A 27,889-nucleotide genomic window follows, 5' to 3' on the forward strand; every position below is an offset into this window, starting at 1 on the left:
ATTATGTCACAGCACACTTTTCTGAGACATCGTGGATATTGTTAAGATTTCTACAGAAGTTCAAACTCTGAACGGAAGCAGCAGATTACAATCTTTAAATTTCGGTGTAAATTTACGATTTTGTCTTCTGGAAATATCTTATGTAGCTTCTGAAGGGCAGTACTACATGAAAATAATAAGATCTTTAAACAAAATATTACACTGATCATCCTGTTCAAAAGTTTACACCCCCCTGTCTCTTAATGTATCATGTTGCCTTCTTGAGCATCAGTGAATGTTTGCACCTTTTGTAACAGTTGTGTACGAGTCCCTCAGTTGTCCTCAGTGTGAAAAGATGGATCTCGACATCATATAGCCGCTGTTGGAAAGGGGTCAAATATGCAAAAGATGCTGGAAAAGCAAAGAATGTTGCATGACCTGGAGGATTTTTCTGAAGAACAGTGTGTGGTTTAACTGCTCAGGACAAACAAAGGACTCATGAACAATTATAACAAAACATAAACACAGTCGTGGATCATCCAGGCAACACACACCATATTAAGAATCGAGCGTATGTAAACTTTTGGACTGGTTCATTTGTGTAAATTCAATTATTATTGTGTCTTGTGGACTACATGTAAACATCTGTTATGTGAAATAGTTTATTCAGGGCAGAACTAAATTTAAAAAACTAAATTCAATTTTAATGTTCCCGCTTTTTTATTTTTTATTTTTTTATTAACATTTTGCAGAATCTGCAAGGCGTATGTAAATATATGACCTCAGTTGTATGACCTCACATGCAAGAAAGTGATTAAAAGGGATTTTAACGATATTTAAAATCTTCGTATTTGCAAAGGTTAGATTTAGACGTTTCTTTCGATAGTTGGCTTGCCGATCTCGTTAATTGTGTTGAATATTTTTCAGCACAGAATGAACTCCCTGGTTGTTAATTCTTTTCAACGAAAGCAGGCTAAATTTAGAGCAATGTCTGTCTTATTTCAAAGTCAGTTGTCTGGATTTCGCAGATTAGTCTGCACGTCTGGGAATATTCAGAAGTGCACATCTGAGTGCAACACACTTTAATTCTCCTGTTAATGCTCTGAATATCTAGGACCAATTCCATTCAGGCTACGTATAAGGCACTGAACCAGGCCAGTACACGACATTAGGCTGTTCATCTAAATGGTAGAAGAGAAGAGTAATCAGACAGTGAATGAGCTGAATTGTTTACACCGGGAAAGGATATTATTGTTTCTTGATAAGCATAATTGAATCATTTGACCAAAGTAAGTCATGTTTTAAGTAGTTCATGTTTCACATCTTTTCTTGTCTTACCAGTGATGCATTTCTGCAGTGGTCCAGACACATAAAATCTGAAGCGAGGGCCTCTTAGTTCAGACTACATCGCTGTAGATGTAAGAAGCAAATACCACTTTTCCAGTATCAACATACTTTGTGGTATTGCAGTAGACTGAGTGTCTGAGTTAGTACTGGAGCATTAACAGAGCTTTCCTGTCAGATTCTTGCCAGTCTGCGCTTTGCAAGTTTCACGTAAATGAGAATATGTTTCAAATCTATTTTCCCAGTTCTAGCATAGGTTTATTGCCAAAGTCTCCAGTGCAGATTGTTTCGTTGAAGTATCAGAAGAAATCTCCACGTGGATTATTCGTGATATCAGTGAAGCTGAGAACAGATCAGAACATTTTATTCTCATCTGTTGGGACATGCTGGAGACAGAGAAAGGGGAGTTCAGGATAAATCTTTCTTCAGCAGAGCAACAGGACGTGCCTCCAGTGCTGTGTCATGTGTTTGTCAGCAACACAGTGCTAATTCACACATCTTAGAAGAAAATCTAGATTTGTTGATTATGAGGTCCAGTTACACAGATGAGCGAATGAATGAGATTTATAAGGCTGCAGTACATAAAACGTATATATACATAACAATATATAGACATAATGACAATTTATTTCATTTCTTTATTTTGTTTCCTGCAAATGATTACCTTTTACTACCTTTATCAAACACATTTACAGAAAATACCTAGAAGCTAATGCTACATGGGAGACATGGTGGCTTAGTTTCCCTCACACCTCTGGGGTTGGGGGTTCGAATCCTGCCCCCCACCCTGAGTGCACAAAGTTTGCATGTTCTCCCCGTGCTTCGGGGAATTCCTCAGGGTACACCGGTTTCCTTCACTAGTCCAAAGACATGTGTTGTAGGCTGATTGGTATTTCCAAATTGTCCGTAGTGTGTGAATGTGTGTGTGAATGTGTGTGTGATGGGCTGGCACCCCGTCCAAGACACAGTTGTTTTGCCAATATGTAAGAAATAACACACAACAGACCGTGCTGTACAGTGTGACGTGCAAGCGGAGTGCCACTAACACCTGGAAGTGCATTCATTTTGTGTAACGACGTGGTCTGGAGTGTGTACAGTATTATAGCTGCAATAAACAGTCAAGTCGATTCCTCACCAGTTTCTCTCTTTCTCTCTCTCTCTAACGCTCTCTCTCAAACACACACAAAGCGCAGCCTATCTTTTTTCTGAGAAGTACGGAATGCATAATGCTAATACTACTACTAATAATAATAATAATAATAACAATTATTATTATTATTATTATTATTATTATTATTATTATTCCTTAGATTTATATAGCGCTTTTCTAGGCACTCAAAGTGCTTTACAGTGTATGGGGGAAATCTCCTCAACCACCACCCGTGTGTAGCATCCACCTGGATGATGCGTAGGCAGCCATAGTGCACCAGAATGTCTCTTCAGAGAAGAGAAGAGTGTGGCGCACGGTGGCTTATTGGTTAGCGTGTCCGCCTCACACCTCCATGGTTGGGGCTTCGATTCCTGCCATTGCCCTGTGTCTCCAGGGGTTTCCTCCCCCAGTCCAAAGACATGTCCAAAGTGTCCGTAGTGTGTGATTGGCACCACATCCTGGGTGTACCCCGCCATGTTTCTGATGCTCCCTGAGATAGGCTCCAGGTTATAGAGAATACTCCTGCAGTATAGAGAATGGATGGATGGAGAGAAGAGTGATTGAGCTTATTAGGGGGCCATGATAGATGAGGTGCAAATGGGGGAATTTGAATGACCACAGAGAGTCGTCTCCTGGAGAAAACTTAGCAGCAACATAACATCCATAGATGTTAAATAAACATCTCCTAACAAAAACTTCACCACATCAATGATTATAAGAACGACTTATATAAGAAAAACAACGACGCTTTTTAAAATCTGTTTATTACTAGTCTTGAAGCGTCCACTGTACAAGTCCTTGTGTATGATCTGTTACTATAGAAACAATAACATATCAGAACATTAACCTGTCGTTCATGTTAAAGCCAGAACTACCTGTGCCGTTATACAGAAATAGTGCACACTTTCTGACCTGTCAGATTCGAGCATTCAGTAAAATAATATAACAGCTTAGTGCTCTGCTTCTTGGATGAATTGTGAGCGGGTTTAGACCATCATCCTTGTATGTGAGACTGTAGTACTGTGTTTCTGTATGTCGTGAGCACCATCCTCCAGTACTCTGTTTAGACGTGGGGTGGCACGAGTTCTAAGTGGTGGCAGCACCTAATTATGTTTTTGGACATCGCTGCGCTCGTAGAATATCTGATAATTCCTTGGTGTAAAATTAATAGCCGTATAATGACTACTTGATTACTGTATTGGCTTCCTAGTTGATCTATAGCTTCACCAGTGGCAGGGGTGACTGGTATAAATGGGCTAGCAACACTAAGCACCCTGTCTTTCAAAGATAATAAGAGATCAATATAAGGTTTCAGATTATTTGGCGTTAACAAATACGGATTATTTTGGAACCGAGCACAACCGCAAGCAAAATACACAGAATGGTATGAAGAAGTGAAGTAAGGGTTGATTTCATTCTAGCCCAGACTGTACTGTACATTCATGCAGCCCGTCAGTGCCAGTCATGTCAGGTGATTACACATCGTGATATGTCGCCTAGATTTGATCTCCATTCTCTGTTTGTTCCGCATCAGCAGTGACTTGAGAAAGTGCATGTGAAATACAGTCGCGAACAATGGGTTATTTACTCTGTCGTCCTTTTTATTCTACCAGAATGAATTTGCTGGAGAAACAGAAGCACACATTGTCCAATCAAAGTACAAATTTCACAGAAGGGCAGAAGAGAGACTCGACAATTTAGTATATTTTTGGTTTAAATGGAAGGGATACAACTTACCCGTTTAACATGATTGGTATTTGCAGGAAACAGGGCATGAACCCAGTAGAACATTATGGACTGTCTTTGTGTGTGCGTGTGTGTTTGTGTGTGTAATAGTTTGCCCCAATTCTTTCTTATGATGCTATTTATGAGACTTTCTGAAATAATGCATTGCTCAATCCAAATAGGTTTTGTTGTGGAGGTATTAATTAACATCAGATTTCAGCCTCACAGCTAATATCGTGAGCAGCTGTCTCTGACTAGTGGAATTGGAACAATACTGTACACCTCTCGGAGATGAACCGAGGTCACATTTGAGGTGGCACCCATGTAGTTGCGCCTGCCCTCCTCTAAAAGTGTGTAGCATGTAAACTACGTTTTTTACACAGTCCCAAACCTAAGCAAAGGACATATTGTCCTACTTTCATCGCCTTCACAATTGCAGTGTTGTTCGTAGCTAATTATAAGGTTAGACGGTTCCCTGGAGTGTCTAGGCAACCGCCTTTTTGTGCCATATTTATGTCAGAAACATGATCTTTTCCCCTTCTATATTAAAGTCATTAGATCTGTTTGGGAATGTTAGTGATGTTTTGAATGGCATTTTTATTAAAATTTGCTTAGAGACAGGTCTGGGTGCTTAATGTTTTAGATTGTAAGTTCTAAAAAGGTGTGCTTGAAGGCTATGCACATAAAGTACTGGTGTGTGAGCGTGGGTGTGTATGGGTGCGTGTGCGTGTGTGTGTTTGTGTATGGGTGTGTGTGTATGTGTGTGTATGTATGTGAGTGTGTGTGTATGTGTGTGTGTGTGTGTACATGTGTGTGTGTGTGTGTGTGTATATGTGTGTGTGTGTGTATGTGTGTGTGTGTGTATGTATGTGTGTGTGTGTGTGTGTGTGTGTGTGTGTGCACGTGTGTGAGCACGCGTTAGCGGAAAAACCCTCAACTGCAAATATAGCAGCCGGGGATGTGTGAAGCGTCCTGTTGTACACACTCAAGTTGTTCCTCTCCGAGCTCTGACAGATTTTTTTCTTCCCCTGTTTGTTTGTATTATTCGGGCAGGTTTTCTTTTTTTTGCTGTGATTATCCTGTTCACCACCTAGCCATCATGTCTGCCATTTACTGAACTACATTTCTCTTGAGTTCTGCTTGAAGTCATTCAAGAAGGAGTAAAAGAAAGCTCTTGGTGGTTACAACTCATTTTATTTGAAGGACAGAATGCACCAGTCGTACACGGAGAACGGGACAGCTGATCACCCCGTGTCTTTATTGCCATCTATGAAAGTTCACGAGCTGCGGCGGAAGAGTTCAGCTATGTCTGGCTCTCTTCTCGTGTCTACCTTCGTGGGGCTCCTGATTAATCAAGTCAAGGTATGAGTGTATGCTGGGGAAAATCTGTGCTGCAGCTCTGATTAGGAGTATTAACCAGGGGTTACACTGGGATTTAGGAGATTGTGGAACAGTTGATTCATGTGCTATTATAAGGACTTTTCATCATTGGATATCATGCAACTGTAATTAAAAATGCTTTTATTTATTTGTTTCTGACCTTAGAGCTTAATTTAATTATAGTTGAATTGCCAGACTTTTAGTATTCCTTGATTTTAATTTTGGCTTCAAAATGAATGAAATCTAATTCTGTTCTGGCATTACAGTAGCCCAGGGGTCCATGAAGCATAGCCAGGCGGTCTGTAACTTTTTAAAATTTTGATACAATGATGGAAAAACACACACTACTTCATCAAAGTTATATTTTGGGGTCCAAGCAACAAAATCAACTCAGACCTAATGTGTATGATCAGTGGAAAGTTTAGGAATAGAAAACTGTATGGCTCCAAAAGCTTTTATTTGAAAAATCTAAATAATGTCCATGAAATAAATCCATACGGAGTGTGGGGGCATAGAATTTATTTTACATTTAAAGAGGTCCGTAGTAGAGATCGTACGATATTTAAGCATTTTTCCATAATCGGGTATCAGTTTTGTAATATCGGATCCACCGATAAATGGAGCCATCTTGTGGATGTTTTGAGAATTGCGCGCAGGGGAAATGGTGTGCACAGGTAATGTATACTTTCTTCACTTTAATTAATAAACTTTATTTAACATAACCGCCATTAATGCACAAATGACGTGTGTTACATAAATGCTTGACGTGTAGTTTAAGCAGCTTGGTGCTAAGAAATAGAGACAAATGCGGTCACCTAATCTGTCAAGGCCCAAAGACATAACTTTACATGAATGAAAGAAAACAGCCTTGAATGAGCGCATGTTGGAAATAAAAACACTTAATCCAATTCTCTTTCTGTTGTGTATTCTCATTATTAGTCTTGTAAAATGTCCCGTTCATCGTTAGTCCCGTTCACTCACCCGGGTTGATGCTCAGGGATGATCCACCGTTTGTAGCTTTTAACAAGATCCACTCGCTTAAAACTCCCTAAATGATATTAACATTTACCATATAACCTTTATTTCGCTAATAAACATCTAAATAATTGCAGCTCTGTGGATATTAATTATTTATTGTCCCAGTGAGCGGTCGCAGTTTGAGTAAAGTTCTGCTATCGATGGTTTAGATTGTTTTGTTTTTTTTAATTTGTTAGAATTATTTTTATGTTTATTTTATTTGTTTTACCTGTTTGTTTACCTCATCATAGCTTTTTTTTTTATAGACACGTTAGTAACACTGTGCTTTATTTTTTTATTTTGTGCACTCTTTCAGATCCCTCTATTTATTGGTGTATAATTAAGAGGGTTTTTTTGTTTTGTTTTGTATGCAAGCAGGAAGTGAATTTGACAAAATTGTTCTAAATAAAACGGTTTGTTCGGTTCAGTGGTGTCGTTATCATTGTGTCAAAAACAGAAGTAAAACAATAAACGAATATCGGTTCTGCATATCGGTTATCGGGAACATAAACATGCAAATAATCGGTATCGGTTATAAAAAAAAATCAATATCGGTCAATCTTTAGTCCCTGGTAACAAAAAGTTTGAGAATCACTGCTATAGAAGACATTTTCTAATGTTTTAAGCAGGGTTAAAATATTAAAAGAACATTATGCCATGCTATGATTCAAATGCCCATCAAATTATAGTAGCAGAGCTCACCTCCTCTTGGCATTCACATAAAGTGTTATAGGAGCTCTGCACTGTTAAAATCCCCACAGGCCATGGATGAGCAGGTGGACACTTTGTACGGCTCGTAGCTTCAGATGTCAGTTGGTGTTGCAATGCATTCTTATATCGGTACGCTGTAAGCTCTAGGTCTGCTAGCCTGGTATCTCTTGACCATTACATCATCTTTGCTGTTGGGCATGTTTCTGGCTGCTCTCCGTAACAGTACTTCTGACTATGAGCTCTGTCCACGTTATTCAATTCTGGGAAGTTTCCTTTTCCAACAGCAAACATAGCAACACGTCATGCACAAGGCAGTGGAAGTGTTTCGTCAGACGCGTGTTGTATTACTCATCTCACTTGCCTGACCGCATGGAAAATTGACTTTGAATGCTTTAAAACATTTAACATTGTTAAAAGACATGTGGACTTGTTAAATGATCAAGTCTCCTTTGACTCAGTAATATCATTCGCATGCAGTGCTATGATAGAACAGATTAGCTGTATTGTCACCGTACGATGTCCTTGTATTTGATGCTTATAGATAGATAGATACTTTATTGATCCCCAAGGGGAAATTCAAGGAATAATATATAATTTTTTATATAAAAAATAATAATATACACACTATATGGCCATAGGTCTGTGGACTCGTGACCATAACACTCATGTACTTCTTGAACATCTCATTCCAGATGTAGTCCCCCCGTTGACATTATACTAACCTCCAGCCTTCTCCAAAGGCTTTCCAATAGGTTTTTGAGCATGTGCCTATTCAGTGTTCGGGAGATCGGGCACTGACGTTGGGCGAGGAGGCCTGGGGTGCATCATAGTGGGGTTGAGTTCAGAGCTCTGTGCAGGCCACTCGGTTTCTTCCGCTCCATCCTTCATGGAGCTCGCTTTGTGCACAGGTGCATCGTCATACCAGTACATGTTTGGGTCCCTCAGTTTCAGTGAAGGGAAATTTTAATACATTTAACATATGGGCGTGATGGTCATGTATCCACATACTTTTGGCCAAATCATGTATTTATTCCTGTAGGAATAAATTATATATGTAAAACTGCTCTGTACATACAGTCTTTAACAGAAATAGGAAGGTCAGTAGATTAATCAGAATGAAACAGGTAGAAGGTGTATATAAAATAAGATAAGGTGAAACTTTATTGATCCCACACTGGGGAAATTCCCTCATTACAGCAGCTCAATTACACAAAAAAGCAGATAAGAAAGAATACACATTAAATAGGAATACAATTGAAAAATAAATATATATATATATATATATGAAAGGAATAGAAGAATAAGAATAATAGTAGTAATAATAATGGTAATATGTACACTATGAACACTTCAATGTATGTACAGATAAATAAGAATATGAATATATACAGAAGAGTAACCCCTCGTTTATATACAGAAAAGTGATGAATGGATTATTGCACAGTTAACAGTAGAGGTTGAGCAACAAATAGTAATAAGTGAATAAATGTTCATAATGCAGAATTATTGTTTACATGTTGGCTGATGATGCAAAAACAACTAGCAGTGCTACGTTATGTTGTTTTTTGCATTACAGAGTCTGACTGCTGTAGGGATGAAGGACCTGCGGTAGCACTCCTTCTTACACTGAGGGTGCAGCAGTGCTGCTGAAGGATTCATTAATCCTCTTAATATCTGTGAGTGTGCAAGTTTTTAGAGAACAAAAGAATGAAATATAAAGATATTCACAGCTTATCAGGATCAGTGCATTCGGTGCGACAGGGAATATTGCAGTCTTCACCAGGGATTGATTGGAAGGCGTGACCTCATGACATTATTGATACTCTGTCATGTGCTCCTGTGTCCTTTTTTTTCTCAGGTAACACATTAGAGGGCAACGCAAGCTGCTACAGTGTGTGTATACAGAATTATCATCGGCTGCATACTTTAGTCACGTCACATAGCTTCCCGTGTATTTACGTTCCAATTCAGCATCCGAATCCTAATCTACTACATTCATTTGTATGGATCTGTAATGTGTTGTATTAATCTTTAGGATTAACAGCAGACTCGAGACATTGTGAGGTAGTTCCCATGCTTTGTGATGGTGAATGTGTCCTTTCTCCTTTCTGTGTCAACCTCCTGTGGGCCTCTGTTCCGACCCCTTGGGGTGCTGGCAGAGTGACAGGTAGCGAGCAAGTGTGGCTTGTTTACGAGCAGCTGGCTGAAACAGGAAGGACAGGACACAGTGTTCTCCAGCTCTCTAAGATGTTCTGCCAGCTCAGTGTGGAGTTTTGGGAGCAAGGTGGAATCTCATTTGTAGTTCATACACTATACCTACCTTTTCCCCAGCAAGTCACTGTAGGAATCTTGTAAATCATGGGTTTACATTGACATTTATTCATTTAGCAGAAGCTTATATCCAAAGCGACTTACAAATAAGGAAATACAAGCAAAGCGATACATCAAGCATAGAACAATACAAGTAGTGCTACTATACAAGATCTGTTAATTGAGTTCTAGAAGAAGCAAAGTGTGCAGAGTAGAGGTGTAACTGTCAGAATAAGGTGGTTTAAAAAAATTTTTTTTAAGGGATTTGCATCTGAGTATTTAAAACAGTCGTAATATTTATGATTGTTAGTGTGTGCAATTACTTTTCAGCCTGTGAAAATGGAGGGTTAATGCATAAACAGTTAATGCGATATTTTTTTAAAATCCCTTGAATTAAAGCTGAAAGTCTCCTCTTCGATCACATCTTTGATGGCTTCATTTGTAATCCGTTGTGGTGGTGTACAGAGGCAAAGTTGCGAAGATTGTGTCGCTGTCCAAATACTTCTGGCCTGACTGTATAATCATGAGCTCATATGTTTCTTACATATGCTCAACGCTCCTAGTCATGTTGCATATGACAGTCCATATGAGTATATAAGCGGGTCGGCTGTGGCTCAGGTGGTGGAGCGGGTTGTCCACTAATCATAGAGTTGGCGGTTCGATTCCCAGCCCACATGACTCCACATACCAAAGTGTCCTTGGGCAAGAAACTGAACCCCACATTGCTCCTGATGGCAAGTTAGTGCCTTGCATGGCAGCTCTGCTACCATTGGTGTGTGAGTGTGAGTGTGTGTGAATGGGTGAATGAGACACAGTGTAAAGCGCTTTGGATAGTGGCCATTTACCATTTATATAAGTGTACGAGTTTAATGTATAAGTGGGATCACTTACGTCCTTATTATTGATGTCTTTTTAACATTTAGAGGAAGGATTGTTTAAGTCATTTCTTTTCTCTGCTTCATGGATGAGTTTCTTTTCTGCAGTTTTAAGGTGCAACAGTACAGCACAAAACAGAAATGGGGAATCCTCAAAGAGTGGTGCAGTACCTGTTGTTGCTGCTCGCTCACAGCACTTGCAGTTAGGACAAGGTGTAAATGTAGTTGCAGTAGCAATAACCATAAGCCATAACGTCTTCCATTCTAGTGGCTTTTAGAGTGAACGTTTTTTTGTTCGTCCTTTTTGAAGTACCTTGAAATGTTGCATTAGAGTACCTTACGTTACATTAAATTTGGTCTTATTACATTACATTACGTTTGTAATGTGGTGGTTTAGCGGTTAAGGCTCTGGGTTGCTGATCGGAAGGTCGGCCATTCAAGCCTTGGCACTGCCAAGCTGCCACTGTTGGGCCCTTGAGCAAGGCCCTTAACCCTCTCTGCTCCAGGGGTGCTGTATCTTTGCTGACCCTGTGCTCTGACCCCAACTTCCTAACATGCTGGGGTATGCGAAGAAAAAATTATTTCACTGTACTGTAATGTATATGTGACCAATAAAGACTCATTATCATTATCATTATCATTATCATTTGAAGCTGCATTACAAAAAGTACCATGTTGCTGTCTTGAAAAAAAACACTCAAAGTAGCATGAATGCTAGACTTACATTCAGATGGATTTTTTTTGAGTATGAATAAACCGAATAAGCTCTTGTATGTGCCTCCACTTGATTTCAGCTACATGACCTCATTTGGAAATCGAATCCCTAAATTGTTCTCTAAAGCTGGAACTAAAATACCACTAAAACAGGTCCGTATATCAGATTATAGTTAATGCAATGGATGGTTTACAGTATTATAACAGGGTTTACACTTACGGTGTGTACAGACTCAGAGGAGGCTTCTGTGTAACATAGTGTAGTGTGTGCGTAAATGTACCCTGAGTGGCTGTAAAAATAGCTTCCCAGCTGAGAAATCTGTCACCAACCAGCTGCTGTTATGGCATCAGTGTTGCGGAGTACAACAGATCAAGCAAATGTGCAAAGGAAACAGAATTCTATATTTGGCATTAACGATATAACCGAGCAGAGTGCAACAAGAGTACAACAAATCCAAGTGCAAATGACACAACAAGCAGGTTTCCATTATCGGTGCTGTTGTGCGTCTTCACACTGCTGTTTAAAGGAACTGCAAGAGCTTTGGTGTCCATCCAAGTGCAGAGGATCTTAACATGTTCGTTACAATTGCAGGGAAATGACGATTTGTATTCGGATAATCCCGAGGTAAATAAACAAGTCGCGAGAAACGGTTCGCTGGTAGGTGCTTTCAGAGCAACAATGAAGTGTCTGTTCCCTCACATTCCCTAGCATTATGAGGAACGCCGCGAGATCCAGTCACATCGCTGTGGGGCGTCAGGATCGCCATGTGTTAGTGGTGTGTCCAGCAGCATCACGGTCACCTCGCTGCACAATTAAGTTGTAGCTCAGAGTGGATCGTGTTTCCTCTCCTCTGCTCGAATGCTCTAGAAACAAAACAGCACCGCTTCAAGTTTCAATTCGGTCTGCTCCGTTAACGTGCGATTTCCACGCGGAAAATCGATCACATCTTTGATTGCTTCATTTGTAATCCGTTGTGGTGGTGTCCAGAGGTTTTAATGAATCCAATATAAACAAAGTACAGCAGTTAATACGTCATTATTATTACCAGTCCCTCACTCGGTCTACGGGGGTCCGAAAATTCAGGAACTAACGGGTAAACTTTGAGGGGAAAAAACATACAGCGGCTGAGAAAACGCTTCGAGCGTAAATGTGAACGTGTGCAGCACGTGTTGTAAAATACGTGCAGTTTGAATCTTGTCGGCTCCTGACTTTTCGGGCACCTTACATTATATATTAAAGGAAACATAGATTAGATAACATAGATAGTGGATTTTAACCTGCATACAAAAATAAATACATGAATAAACACAAGTCATGAATTAATAAATGAACCAATGTCTTTTTATGCATTTCATAGAGTTCCAAGGCTGCCCAAGGTCTGGTGGGATTAAAGAATCTGGGCAATACAGTGAGTACCACAAGCTTTTTATTTATTTATTTAGAATTACATTTTTTTTTTTAGAAAATTTCAGTGATGGTTTTTTTTAGAGACCGCATGGCTGTTTATCTGATCTCAATTCTTAAAAAGGGATCATCTGAATTAGTAGCAGGGAACAAGAACATCTTTGCACGTAGTGTTTAATCTGTTTAATCTGTCATAGCTTTTATCTTGTGTTCCAGACAAATCCAGCAGGTCAAAGTGTTTCGATATCACTTTCACATTCCTTTTTGGTCGCTCCACTCGAGCTTATTTTTCATGCTATCTCATTGCCTTGGAAATTCAGTTAGGTTGCTTTTGCCAGGCAACAGTAATCAGGCAGTCCAAAAATAAATCATTAGGCCTTTCACACTAAACTAGACTGAGCCAGTAGTCTCAGTGCTCTTCCAGTTTATACCCAACCTTTTTTTTTTTTAAAGCTTTCTATGACCTATAATTTGGTAGCGTTTAAAGTCCTGTCTTATATGTGGTTTTTTGGCAGTGCTTTATGAACTCCATAATTTGGTAGCGTTTAAAGTCCTGTCTTATATGTGGTTTTTTGGCAGTGCTTTATGAACTCCATAATTTGGTAGCGTTTAAAGTCCTGTCTTATATGTGGTTTTTTGGCAGTGCTTTATGAACTCCATAATTTGGTAGCGTTTAAAGTCCTGTCTTATATGTGGTTTTTTTGGCAGTGCTTTATGAACTCCATCCTTCAGTGTCTTAGCAACACTCACAGTTTGCGAGACTACTGTCTGCACAACTCCCACCGCCGCGACCTCAACCGCACAAACACTGCACTGATGGAGGGTAAGAGCACTTACAGGATTTCTCAAGTTAAAAGCACAAGCCCTGGGCATGACCATGCTCACAGCAATCCTCCATCTCTTCCATCACAGAATTTGCCAAGCTCATTCAGACGATGTGGACGTCGTCAAGCAGCGACGCTGTCAGCCCTTCCGAGTTCAAGACGCAGATCCAGAGATACGCGCCCAGATTTGTCGGCTACAAGTAAGTTTGACCAGAACCTTACGCTCTCATTGAAACCTGAACGCTAGGAAGGAAACAACTGGTGTACAGTTTCTTAGTCTTTTTGTTGGTTCTGTTACACGGCTAATACTGACAGAAATACTCTGTGTTCTCTAGCCAACAAGACGCTCAGGAGTTTCTGCGCTTCCTGCTCGATGGCCTGCACAATGAGGTGAACAGGGTTACAGTACGGCCGCGTGCCACCACAGAGGACTTCGACCATTTATCGTAAGTGTAAATGCGTGCATTGTGACTTTGACTCAGGCTTCTTTATCATAGTGGCTGGAGTTCTATGGAATTAAATTTGGGCCAAAGGTATCGAACGTCACTTCTCAAGAAACGAACAGAATTATACAGTGAGAGGAGGAAAACACTGTGAAACTGAAAACAGTGAACTCCGTGGCAGCACTTGTACATGATCTTGAAATAAACAGCGTTCTTTGTTTACAGTTTTCTCAGCTTTGTTTTATGAATGGTTTATGAATGCGCTGCCAGAGTTTTCATTTAAAGTTCGCCATTCTGGTGCAAATATGTCGTGTGGGCGGGGCTTAACAGCGACTTACTTTCATTGGCTAGGGAGATTTAGATCGACAGCTTTCTGACCAGGAAGTAGAGACATCAGTGGCGTGAATTTTGGAGAGAACGGTTTTCTGTATAGTTATTGTGTTTGTACTTTGCAGTGAAAATTACTTACTTAATCAGTATATGAGATCATAATTAATGTTTGAGGTTTGGGTAGTGTCATACGACTGTTTATTGGAGATGAGCTCTCAGGAGCAGCACGGAGCATCGTCATCCTCCTCCTCCTCAGCTGGACCCAAATCTCACTAGTCAATGAGAGGAAACTGTTTTCAGATTCAGTGTTTTTCCTCTCTCTGTGTATATTTCCAAGTTACATTCAATATTTTTGGGGCGCATGGTGGCTTAGTGGTTAGCACATTCGGGTTCGAGTCCCACCGGGGCCATGTGTGTGCGGAGTTTGCATGTTCTCCCCGTGCTGTGGGGGTTTCCTCCGTGTAATCCGGTTTCCTCCCCCAGTCCAAAGACATGCATGGTAGGCTGAATGGGTGTGTGAGTGTGTATGTGATTGTGAATCCTGCGATGGATTGGCACCCTGTCCAGGGTGTTCCCTGCCTTGTGCCCGATGCTCCCTGGGATAGGCTCCAGGTTCCCCGTGACCCTGAAAAGGAGTAAGCGGTAGAGAATGGATGGATGGAGGGATAGATGAATGGATGGTTTCAATACTTTTTTTTACATTCAACACAAATTTAATTCCATAGAGTTCACTGAAGCTTGAGTGAGCAGCAAATGGGTCTGGGGTCAAAATCAGAACTTTGTAGCAGAGAACGTGTATAACTCTGAGCACCAAAAAGAAGGTCAGAGCGTATTAGATCTAACATTTCTTGCTAATGTCCTGAAGCAGGATAGCTCATCGCAAGCTGAAGCCTGCTATTAATTTTGTGGATTATTTTAAGCTCAGCCAGTTTTTTCGGATATCGGCTCTGATCCCTTATGTTCCCGAGAATATGAGGAAAACAAAATCTATAATAATTTTAATTCTATTTAACTCTAGATTGAAAACCTGCTTGCTTTACCTGGCTTAGGTCTATGTGTATTATTCAATTTTGATTTTAGTCATGATTTAACATTTTGATTAGTTCTCTATATGTGAACCACTATGATATATTGACTAGAAAATGGTAAATAAAGATTATTATTAGTATTGTTGTTGTTGTTGTTGTTATTATTATTGATATTATTATTATTGTTATTATTGTTGATGTTATTATTGTTATTATTGTTGTTATTATTGATATTATTAATGTTATTGTTGTTGTTATTATTATTGTTGTTGTTGTTTTGTTGTTGTTGTTGTTATTATTATTATTATTATTCTGTGAGTGTGTTGTACAGAGTCAGTGACTAACTCTGGGTTTCCTCGTGCAGTGATGATGAGAAAGGGAAAAAGATGTGGAGCAAGTACCTGGAGAGAGAGGACAGTAAAATTGTAGGTATGTTTGAGTCCACTCACAGGTTTATTAAGTGTGGTACAGCAGAGAAATCACCAAGCTCTGCTGTATCACAGCTCTGTAGGATCGTACGTATGCCTTCCTGGTTGACCTGCATGAACAAATCTGATATAAATATAGTACAGCAGTTAATGTATGTCATATCTGGTGTGTTTCAAATGCATTTGTATGTGTTCAGACTTGTTCGTAGGGCAGCTGAAGAGCTCTTTGACCTGCACCGAGTGTGGCTACTGTTCCACTGTGTTTGATCCCTTCTGGGATCTTTCCTTACCAATCTCCAAGGTCAGTTCAGCTCGGCAACTCACTCTCTCTCTCTCTCTCTCTCTCTCTCTCTCTCACTCACACACACACACACACACACACACACACACACACACACACACACACACACACACACACACACACACACACACACACACACACTCTCTCTCTCTATTGCTGTGCTCTGTCATGTAAATGCAGTACAGTGAGAGGAAGAACGTGATGTATGACAGTGTGTATTGCACCCAGAAGGGCTACGGAGAGGTCAGTCTGATGGACTGCATGCGACTCTTCACTAAAGAAGATGTGCTTGATGGAGATGAGAAACCGGTAAGGCTGCTCTGATTATATCCTGCCTGCTTCTGTTGATATTTGACTATTTTTTTCAGAATAAAGTAGTCACTGTCCCTAAAGATCATATTTGCCTCTGTCTCCACAGACATGTTACAGATGTAAAGCCAGAAGAAAATGTACAAAGAAGTTCACAATTCAGAAGTTCCCTAAAATCTTAGTGCTACGTATCCTTCTGCACGACTATTTTATAATGCACTCTTTTCATTTATTTATTTATTTATTTTTTAATAGAAGAAATTCAGGAGGATTTATTGTTTAAAGTGTTTAAGCAGTGGAAATAAGTGCCCCGAAATGTCTGAGTGAAAGCAGTTACACTCTGAGAGCTGGGAGAGGGAGAGAAGAAACATGATATGATATTATTGGTAAATGTTATTTTCCTCCTGTCTGTGCTTGCATGGTGGCGTAGTTAAAAATCAGACGACGTTTAGTGGTAATCAAAAGTCATTACATGAATTGAACGAAGATTATGTTTTTTAAAAAAAGGACGTCTTTTAAATGATTAATACATATGAATTATTCACAATATGAGCAAGGACATTAACAAGGCAGTTTTGATTTCAGGCGGTCTTTAAGTATCATTACTTATAGATCCTCTATGCTGTAACAGATACGTGGTGTATATACAGTGCCCTCCACTAATATTGGCACCCTTGGTAAATATGAGCAAAGAAGGCTGTGAAAAATTGTCTTTATTATTTAACCTTTTGATCTCTTGTTAAAAAAATTCACATGGATATCAAACAATTACAAACAGAACACAGGTTTAGTAGAAAAAAAAAAAACTTTGTTAAATATAGGTGCAACAATTATTGGCACCCTTTTAGTCAATACTTAATGCCTGATGAGGTTGAAGAATGCATGGCAAGGGATCTGAGACCGTTCCTCCATACAAAATCTCTCCAGATCCTGCAAATTTTGAAGTCCACGCTGGTGGACTCTCCTCTCCAGTTCATCCCACAGGTTTTCTATGGGTTTCAAGTCAGGGGACTGGGATGGCCATGGCAAGACCTTGATTTTGTGGTCAGTAAACCATTTTTGTGTTGATTTTGATGTATGTTTTGGATCATTGTCCTGCTGGAAGATCCAACCATGGCCCTTGTGAAGCTTTCTGGCAGAGGCAGTCAGGTTTTCATTTAATATCTGTTGACATTTGATTCCATGATGCCATGTATGCTAACAAAATGTCCAGGTCCTCTGACAGAAAAACAGCCCCAAAACATTAAAGATCCACCACCACATTTAACCATGAGCATGAGGTACTTTTCCATATGGCCACCTCTCTGTGTGCACCAAAACAACATCTGGTGTTTATTACCAAAAAGCTCTATTTTGGTTTCATCTGACCATAGAACCCGATCCCAATTGAAGTTCCAGTAGTGTCTGGCAAACTGAAGACGCTCGAGTTTGTTTTTGGATGAGAGTAGAGGCTTTTTTCTTGAAACCCTTCCAAACAACTTGTGGTGATGTAGGTGACTTCGGATTGTAGTTTGGAGACTTTCTGACCCCAAGATGCAACTAACTTCTGCAATTCTCCAGCTGTGATCCTTGGAGATTTTTTGGCCACTCGAACCATCCTCTTCACAGTGCATTGAGACGATATAGACACACGTCCAATTCCAGGTTGATTCATAACATTTGCAGTTGACTGGAACATCTTAATTATTGCCCTGATGGTGGAAATGGGCATTTTCAATGCTTGTGCTATTTTCTTATAGCCACTTCAAATTTTGTGAAGCTCAAGAACCTTTTGCCACACATCACAGCTATATTCCTTCATCTTACCCATTGTTATGAATGACTAAGGGAATTTGGCCTGTGTGTTACCTCATATTTATACCCCTGTGAAACAGGAAGACACGGTTGAACAATTTCCTGTTCCTAGTCACACAGGTGTACTAAAAATGTTTAAAATATCAATTGGAATATACTTCTAATTTGTTTTTCTCATATGAATGAGAAAAATTATTTTCTCATGGTGTGCTAATAATTGTTGCACACATATATTTAACAAAGATATATTTTTTGGATAAACCTGTGTTCTGTTTGCAATTGTTTGATATCCATGAGAGCAGAGTATTTTTGTGAATTTTTTTTAACAAAAGATCAAAAGGTTAAACAATAAAGTCAGTTATTCACAGCCTTCTTTACTCATACTTACCAAGGGTGCCAATATTAGTGGAGGGCCATGCATACTGTACATATCACCAGTTTCACCAAAATGTTTCTTGACTGACAGACTGGATGGGCAAACTCTTTCCTTGATTCACACGTTCAGATTTGAAGCGTTTCTCAGAAGCTCGAGTCAGATCCAGCAAACTGTCCACTTTTGTCAACTTCCCCATGAAGGACCTGGACCTCAGGGAGTTTGCCTCTGACAGAAGCAGTTAGTATTGTTACATGTTAAAAGATTCATATAACAACCATGTCTCATTTAGCCCACCGTGTTTGTATATGATACAGAACTGCATAAAAAATCTCATTGTATGCATTTAAAAATAAAAAAAAAAGGTTCTACACAAGTTGATACAAGTGAAGTATAAACACGATCATTCTGAGACGCAGGGTTTTTACAAGATTCTACATTAATTAGACCACCTTTTTGCAGCGACAGACCAATAAAGCATGTAAAAATTCCACAGACTTCTTCCATACAGATTTATTTCATGAACTATTCAAATATAGTAATATGTTTGCTCTTTATTAGTCCCAGAAGGGATTAATAAATTCCTTTTCCTAATTATTCCTTTATTCCTTATAATAAGGATAAAAATGGCATTATTGATAATCCCACTTGTTTTTTTAGGTTTTAATTAATTAATTGATAATAAATAAAACGTTGTTAGTGGTAGATTGTGATTGTAAAATAAATACAACTTTTTTTTAAAGTGAGAATTATACAATAAAATAATCTGAGGTACAATGGGTAAAATGTAGGAATATGAGTGCAAAGGATCGTCATGTTCTGTCGTATTGTGCTTGTGCTGGTTCGTACTCTGCATTGCTGTTCTCAGTGTTTACACATCAATATTCTCGCATGCTTCACTGTGTCTCCAGGTAGTGCCGTGTATAACTTGTATGCAGTGTCCAATCACTCCGGCACCACCATGGGCGGGCATTACACGGCATACTGCTGCAATCCTGACTCAGGAGAATGGTACACATTTAATGACTCCAGGTACTCATACGCATGTATAAGACAAGCTAGAGTTCTGGATTTTCCAGATCTGACCTGTATGACATTTTTCATCTTCCAGCTTCCTTTTCTACCAGCTATGATTGTTTTCCTTTTTTCTCTCTCTTTCACCCCCTGATGACATTTTTTTTCTTGGTGAAAAGCGGCTCCCGTTTTCATTTCTCATTCATTCTCATGAACACATCTTTAGATCTGACAGAGCTTACTCCCGTTTGATTCTGTGACTCTTCTCAGTGCTGGTTCGCCTCCAACATCTTTGGCATTTGTACCCATGTTGGAGCCTTATTCATGTCCAGCGTTTGTGGGATTTAGTGCAACAGTTTTGCTTTTTGTAAACGGGAAAACAAACACACACCATAAAGAAAAAACAAATACAGTGTTTGTTATCATGTTGCATAATCATGGTTTGAAATTATTATTAGTAGTATTAGTATTGCTCGTGACTAGGGTTTTAACAGAGTGACAATTTGACCAGTGGATTTTACTACAATATTTGTGGTTGCATGCTGTTGTTTTATGAATTTAGCATTTAGCATTATATAATTTAGTGTTTGTATGTTTATTCTAAAGGAATAAAATAAACTAATAATCATTTTGGGATGTCAGTGCTTTAGTTTGACTTGAAACAACTAGCCCCAGTGGCTGGTGAGCTACAAGCATCATGTCAAGCCATGTACGCAAGACAGACATGCTCTGTAAGACTTTTGGAAGTGTACGGGTTCTCACTCTTCTCTGTTCTCTTTCAGAGTAACGCCAATGTCCTCCAGTCAGGTGCGCAGCAGCGACGCATACGTTCTGTTCTACGAGCGGTCTGGCTTGTGAGGGCTCACAGGAGACGGAAGGAGTGAGGTCACGCCCCCCGGGGGTCATCACCATCACGCAGCACTCCTCACAGAAAGAAGACACCGGCGACCTCTGTTGGACACCTGTCGGAAATAATCGTAACGTCCTTACTGGCGCTCTGCCGCTGTGTCCAGTTCATTTTCATCGGGGAGGTCCGGCGTGTCCTGATGCCTCCATGTATGTGTGTGTGACTGTGTGTTTATGGCTGCGTGTGTGTGTCTGTGTGTGTGTGTCTGAGGGCAGCTCCTTGGGAGACACTGTAGGGTAATAATACCTTCGTGACACCGTTTCACAAGTCTCTCGCTATGCACTGCAACAGAACTCTGGTCCCGACTGCGCCTTGTTCAAGATCACGTGCCTCAGCGCACAGACTGGTTTAACGTAGAAGTGTTTTACAGTGTCGACTGTATCATTTTCATTGGTATTCCCAACACTTGGAGGGAAATGAACTGGTATGAGGCTCCCTCTGCTGAGGGAGACAAGATTTACAACCTCAAAGCTGCAGCTCATACACTAATTTGAGCCCATCGGTTTGTTGCACATCTCTGCTTTTTATTCAGCGACTTGGTTTTGGATTTGTTTCACTTGTCATTTTCTCCCAGTCGCTATCCACTCCATTCTCTCCTTCCTTTTAGTCTCCTGAGGGCTGAAAAAGCCAAAAAATAAGAAGGTCGGTGGAAAGTGCGTGGTGGCTGCTACTGATCTGATACTCAAATGCTGTGAACGAGAGGACAGGCAAGTCGAGCTGATTATAGATCACTCGGTAGTCCTGATCATACAGATTGGTTTATCCTTGATTTCATGCCATTGCACAACATGGAAAGAAGGTTTTGGGAGAAGAAGAAAAAAAAAAACACTATCTGTATATTTTTATATATGATGCAATATAGAGAATGTACTATACTGTGGTGCTGAAAATGACCTGTTACTGTTTTCAGTTTAATTTAACAGGAGAAAGAGAATGGATACTATTTATGCTCACGTCACATTTTAACAGTGGCAAACTACATATATATATATATATATATATATATATATATATATATATATATATATATATATAAAATGTATGAAATAAATTTTAGAGAAAGACCTAACTTTTGTCTATATTTATTCAGACCTTGAATTCTGATTATGTAATGGGTGATGAATTTTAGATCAGTAACAGGGTAGACAGCGACTTCATTTGTTACCCAGATGGTACAAGTAATGTGCTCTACTGCCCCCCTCAGGCAGAAAACTATCTGTACGTAGACATCCATCCATCCATTTTCTGTACTTCTTATGCTACACAGATTGCAGGGTACTTGAAGCCTATCCCAGGGGACTCTGGGCACAACGTGGGGGACACCCTGGACGGGGTGCCAACCCATGGCAGGGCACAATAGCATACACACTCACACACCCACTCATACTTTACAGACAATTTAGAGATGCCAATCAGCCTACGACACATGTCTTTGGACTGAGGGAGGAAACCAGAGTACCCCGATGAGCAGGGAGAGCATACTTAAAAATTAGTTTGCATACTTCTATTTTAATTATGCATACTTCAAATTCTGGAAATAAAGTTTATATGCATACTTAAAATTCAAGCATGCATTCTTATTTTTTAAGTATGTATGTCAAAATTTAAAAATACATACTTAAAAACAAGTTTGCAAAATAACTATACTCACAAAATCCAGTGTGTTTTTATTCCACAACATTTGATCTATGTCTGTAAGTCTCAGGGTTAAAAGTAATATTTAGGACATGGGGAAGCTCCACTTCTTTCATGGCTGCCAAGAACGTGGGGTCACAAAACCGTTAACTGCATGTTTTAATAAATGCATTTCTTCACACTGATATCATGGAAATGTGATTAAACTATTTCATTGCACATATTACTTGGTAGCTGAGCAGTTAAGATGTTGGACTACTGATCGGAGTTCAAATCCCAGCCCTGCCAAGCTGCCACTGTTGGGCCCTTGAACAAGACCCTGAAATGCTCATTTGTATAAATGAGATAATTGTAAGTTGTTGTGGATAAGGGTGTCTGCCACATGCTGTAATGTAGTATTTCTGTTCCAAAGGTTTCACCCAAAAACTAGATATCAGTTAGGTTCATTGGTCAAACATTAGATGTTTACTATTCCTTATATGTCAGTTGGAGCATCAGAGTCATGCTGAAACAATTCATTCAGTCATCTACATATTTGTCCTGGTCTGAGTCACAGTAATCTCACAAGTCAGACTTTTAGATAAACCATTAAGTGGCATGTTTTCAAGAGGTGGGAGAAAACTGGAGAACCTGTAGGAAACAGGTCCAGGAGGAACTGTGAAACTCTGCAAAAGTGACCACACTTCAGCTTTGAACCTACAACGCTTGGAACATTAACTCATAACACTACCCATTACACCAACTCACCACTGCAGCTGGAACAAGCTAAAGTTTAACTAGCTTACCATAAGGATTAGTTAACTAAGCAACTTAACCTAATTTACTGATATTTCTGAATATCAATATACTGAATTTCAATTCATTTGTTGTGCTTCACACAATAACCACCAGGTGGCGCATGGAGCAACACACTGTAGCAGAACACAGTACAATAAAAATGGAAAATGTGGTCCAATGGTTCACATGGAAATATTACGTTTCTCATCAAAACTTATGATAAACCTAATTGTTTAAACAAGTTTCTAATTACAAGATTATGTAAAATATAAAGTGAGCGTGATGCGTAAGGTGGTTACTGTATGTGTGCTAAATTAGCGCTGCGGTAACATGCAGGAATACCATGACCTGGGTTTGAGTCTCAGCTAAACTGTTTTTAAATGACTGGGGTTTTCACTGTAAAATTCATGGAGGTAACATTGAATTCCGCATGAACAACACTGACTTATGGATTAGTTAACTAAACAACGTTTACCTAATTTAGTGATACATAGAAGTCTTTAAGCAAAAAAAAAAAAAAAAAAAGTGAAAGTACAAATCAGTAAAAAATAAAAAAAAAAGTTGTACACATTAAGTATGGACACAAAGTGAATGTGCATACTTTAAAAAAAAATTCGAGTATGCATGCCAAAATTTAAATATACATACTTAAAAATCAGTTTGCAATATAAATACTCCGCGTGTGTGTGTGTGTGTGTGTGTGTGTGTGTGTGTGTGTGTGTGTGTGTGTGTGTGTGTGTGTGTGTGTGTGTGTGTGTGTGTGTGTGTGTGTTAGTTAAAGGCATCTGATTAACTATAACAGTGTCGCCAACTGGTGAAGCAAAGTATTTTAGCAGACCTGGGAACTGGGAATAAAAAAACAAACCAAACCACCACAGAACCATAAATCCTGTAGCAAAGCTGTTCAAAGTAGGCAGATCCTCTGTTGTGGTTTTTCCAATCACACACATTTATGTAAATTATTCGAGGATTCTCGAGAAGCGTAGATACAGGTATCATGTACTGAACAATGAAATGAGAGACGAACGTGAAGTGATGCAGCTTCTAGAGATTGTGAAGGAAACCAAGGGCAGTGAACAGAACTGATTTATTCATTATTTAAAGTAAAATACTATCTTTTTTTTTTCTTTTCTTTTTTTTAAATCCTGGGTTATGTTAATACTGTACAATGCTTATGTTTTTTTCACCTGGTTCTATCATTACATATTATATTATTAGTACTTATCTATAATCCCACTATCTGCTGTCCCTCAGAAGAATATGGGTTAGATTTTGAGTCTGGTTCCTCAGTCTGGTTCTTTAAACAAAGCTTCAGCATGTCAGGGATTCCATTTTTTGGTACGTTATGTGTGGCATCAAACTGTTACTATAGAAAGAGCAGTTTCTACTGTTACTATAGAAACAATAGCTGCGTATTATGGGCATATTAATATAAACCTGCGATTTGATTTTCAGCCGTCACTACTCTCAGAGCTGTGCTGTTATAGAAAATTAATCAATTAGATTCAAGAATTCACTAAGAGTATAAGCGTCATATAACATCCTTTTGCGCAGTAGGTCAACATCAAACAAATGCCTCCTTCGGTTTGTTTAATCACATTTTATTGGCTACCAGCTGCTATGGTGAGAAACATGATTAACCGATCAGAATCATGCACTTTTCATGTCAGTGTTCCACTACTACCCGCATGTTATTTAAATCATTTCCAGTGGAAATGGAGGTATCTTCTGTCCTACGGCTGTTAACATTATTAATATGGCACGATTGACGGACGGTAGATTATGCATAAAATAATTAAACCACAAAATCTGAATAACACCAACATATCTACCGCGTGGCAAACACCAGAAATGCCAGAGTGCATCACACTTAGCAATTTAATTTGACACATCTCGCAGTGATTTTTGTTTGAACATATTTCTTCATCTCCCAACATTAATTCCTGGCTACGTCACTGAGTTCAGGGAAACTACAGACGTGGTGGATAGATATTAGTTTGAGAGTACAAATGCTGGAGTATTCCTTTAATAAACCCCATCCATCCATCCATCCATCCATCCATTTTCCATACCGCGTATCCTACACAGGGTTGCGGGGGGACCTGGAGCCTAACGCAGGGGACTCAGAGCACAAGCGGGGGACACACTGGACAGGGAGCCAATCCATTCCAGGGCACAATTGCACACACACTCAGTCACTCATTACAGACAATCAGCCTACCACACATGTCTTTAGATTGGGGGAGGAAATCTGAGAACCTGGAGGAAACCCCTAAAACACGGGGAGAACATGCAAACTCCGCCCACACAGGGCGGAGGTGGGATTCAAGCCCACAACCCTGAAGGTGTGCGGCAAACGTGCTAACCACTATAATTAATTAAGCTACTAATGAGTCTGGAAGACCACTGGATCTGCTGATTCATTGACAAACACCTCATGGGTAACAACAGGATGTAAACCACGACATGACAGACCACTTAGTGACACCAGCCATGAGAAGAGGCAGTTACAGTTTACATGATATAATTATATATAAATGATTTTATTTGTATACTGGACTGAACTACTGTTCTTATTGGTTGTTCTGTAACAAGTCCCACGTTATAAAACCTACATTTCATGTCCATGCAAAATGTACAATGAACATGGTACAATGCAGAAACAGAGCAGTGCTGCAGGCGGCTCTGATGAACCCGAGTGGATTTTTTTGACCGAGTTGTCTCAGTGAAACAATTACAACATTGTGTCAGGAAAAAAAAAACCAAATAAACAAAACAATAAAACAGGAGCTTTGAGGTTTCCATTGCACTGCCTGTATTATACAAGACAAGGGTTATTGACTTCAAGAAACAGGGAATATACATTCTACAGGTACTTTCCACAGGTTCCACTTACTCTCTACACCAGGCAATTCTAAAGAACATCCTGTGTACACGGCGCTCAGAGCCTGAAAATGGACAGACATCTACAGGGTACAGGACTGTGCACGGATTCGATAGGATATTATAAAACGAGCCAGGAGAATATCTGTCTTGCATCCCCCCCTCCCCCCTCCTGTACAATAAAGATTTGTGAAGGTAAAGTCTGAGAATAAAATATATATAAACCACAAAATGGATACATCATCAGTGCCAGTGCAGAACACCAGGAGGTTCTTATTAACACATGTACAGGTGAAAGCAGGCTACTTTTGCAGGGCTTTCAGTTCAGTTTTCTTAAACTGGCCTTTTGTGCACTTCAGCATTGCCAACACACACTCATATACATCATATATATATATATATATATATATATATATATATATACATATACACACACACACACACACACACACACACACACACATACAGTATCTCATATATACATACACTCACACCCACACACAGCGAGCCAGGGAAAGGAAGGCAGAGCCAGCTCAGCTGTTTACTGCCTGAGAGTTTTCACATTAGCATTTCTGCCTCGTATCCTTATCCGCCTGCACTCCAAAAGGAATGTACTTCATAGAGCACAGGTTTTCTGAATTCTGAGCTGCCATCCAAAGACAAACATGAGGTCTCTTCCTTGAGGGCTGCATAAAAGTCTGAATGGCAGTAGTGGGCAAGTATCAAACTGCTTAAAAAAAAAAAAAAAAAAAAAAAAAAAGGAAGAATACTTGTGCTCTTGGATTGAGTGACAGGGAATCCCATGACTGCTCCTTCATTCCCAAATGAACAACAGACTACACATCGCACATGCACGTTCAAATATTTACACAATGCAAATTTCAGTTTATACATACATTTTTTTTTTTAAAAAAATCCAGTATTAATATAAACATAATGCTTGTTTCTATAGTAACGAATGAAAACATAACTACTCAAGTATCTTGACCGGTATTGTTGATGAACGTCACGGCTGATCCTGCTCGCCGAGAAAGCCGGGAACACTCTCGTCCCGGGGCGTGAACAACGTTTTAATGTCTCTTTACAGCCTGTTGAACCAGGCGGCAAATCAAGCCATGGAGAACAGCTCAGTGTGGGTCCTAGCACGAGTCTTTTCCACGTCCGTGTCAATAAAGTGCATTCAATTTTTTAAAAATAATTACGTTACAAATCTCAGGCTACCATGCTAAAGACAGCCGAGTACGTGTGTGTTCTAACTGCAGTCCAACGCGAGTCTGACTCGACGAAAGCATCCAAACATCATGTGACAACATTAATACCCTCCTAAAACCAATAAATAATTGCAACACCATCACAGAATACAGTATTGTTTTTAAAAGTCATTAAAAAAAAAAGACCAGTCCTCAGTGTAAAACGAGGAAAAGACGCGTTCTGAGGAGAACTGCTGAGGAGACCGCTCGCTGAGTCCAGTGCCTCTTTCTTCAGAACAGAAATCTGTATTGTTGTTGCATTTTATCTTTGGTAGTGACTTGGTGGCAGAGGTCCTTTATGAAAAAAAGGAATACTTGCTCTGGTGGGTCAGGTGATTTCGTGAAAAATAATACGAATTTAAAAAGGAAAAGTGGCTCGGGCTGCTACGAAGTCGGAGAAGCGGGAGGGAGGGCATCCTCTAGTCTGAGCGAGTTGCAAGGAGGACGGTTCCTGTCGCCAGTGGTGTGTGTGTGTGTGTGTGTGTGTGTGTGTGTTCTATTCGTACAGTGTGACAGTGCAGTAACACAATGCAGAGATCCTCCGGTCCACACTCGCCTTATCTGTTTACACACACACAAACAGGAAAAGACACATTATAAGCATGGAGAGGACTGAAAGAAAGAGCAGATACAGTGCCCGAGTTCCTCCTATAGAACATTTTCGAGCCAGAGACATGTTTAACTGTAAAATACATTTCATAGACAGCCTCAGGACATGAACATAAAACTTCTTATTCTTCAACTTTCCACCAGCGGAACACATCAAGGCAAAACATTATTTACTTTAAGCTTTATTTTAAGTTTGTGGTTTCATTTTGGAATAAATCCATTCAAAATTCAGGCTAATAGCAATAATAATAAATATAACTTTGATAACACTGGGGTGTGAGTAGTGATGCACCGAAATGAAAATCTTTAGACAAAAACCAAAAAAAATAATGAAAAGGTTACTTTAAAAGAACTGCCTTTTTGTATAATTGTAT

The 27,889-nt window shown here is 39.5% G+C and overlaps 2 protein-coding genes across 6 annotated transcripts in view; one reads left to right on the forward strand and one right to left on the reverse strand.

Moving 5' to 3' along the window:
• Positions 1 to 21,336, forward strand: part of usp2a (ubiquitin specific peptidase 2a) — a 32,736-nt gene extending 11,400 nt beyond the window's left edge. For 2 of the 5 annotated variants that reach the window (XM_053646884.1, XM_053646885.1), the window contains 11 exons: positions 12,564 to 12,614; positions 13,319 to 13,433; positions 13,523 to 13,634; positions 13,770 to 13,880; positions 15,600 to 15,664; positions 15,861 to 15,964; positions 16,193 to 16,273; positions 16,383 to 16,461; positions 18,573 to 18,680; positions 19,352 to 19,472; positions 20,237 to 21,336. In XM_053646884.1, the coding sequence (XP_053502859.1) occupies positions 12,564 to 12,614; positions 13,319 to 13,433; positions 13,523 to 13,634; positions 13,770 to 13,880; positions 15,600 to 15,664; positions 15,861 to 15,964; positions 16,193 to 16,273; positions 16,383 to 16,461; positions 18,573 to 18,680; positions 19,352 to 19,472; positions 20,237 to 20,312 (1,023 nt within the window). In that variant the 3' untranslated portion in view covers positions 20,313 to 21,336. Of the gene's footprint in view, positions 1 to 3,576; positions 5,561 to 12,563; positions 12,615 to 13,318; positions 13,434 to 13,522; positions 13,635 to 13,769; positions 13,881 to 15,599; positions 15,665 to 15,860; positions 15,965 to 16,192; positions 16,274 to 16,382; positions 16,462 to 18,572; positions 18,681 to 19,351; positions 19,473 to 20,236 lie in introns of those variants that run through there. The other 3 variants (XM_053646887.1, XM_053646888.1, XM_053646886.1) reach the window with 3 other exon arrangements.
• Positions 21,337 to 25,297: 3,961 nt separating this feature from the next.
• Positions 25,298 to 27,889, reverse strand: part of ulk2 (unc-51 like autophagy activating kinase 2) — a 36,535-nt gene continuing 33,943 nt past the window's right edge. The window contains exon 27 of the mRNA XM_053646726.1: positions 25,298 to 27,467. Within this exon, the coding sequence (XP_053502701.1) occupies positions 27,403 to 27,467 (65 nt within the window). The 3' untranslated portion in view covers positions 25,298 to 27,402. The remainder of the gene's footprint in view (positions 27,468 to 27,889) is intronic.

This window comes from Ictalurus furcatus, chromosome 17, assembly GCF_023375685.1.
Source record: "Ictalurus furcatus strain D&B chromosome 17, Billie_1.0, whole genome shotgun sequence".
In the NCBI taxonomy this organism is placed as follows: Eukaryota; Metazoa; Chordata; class Actinopteri; order Siluriformes; family Ictaluridae; genus Ictalurus; species Ictalurus furcatus.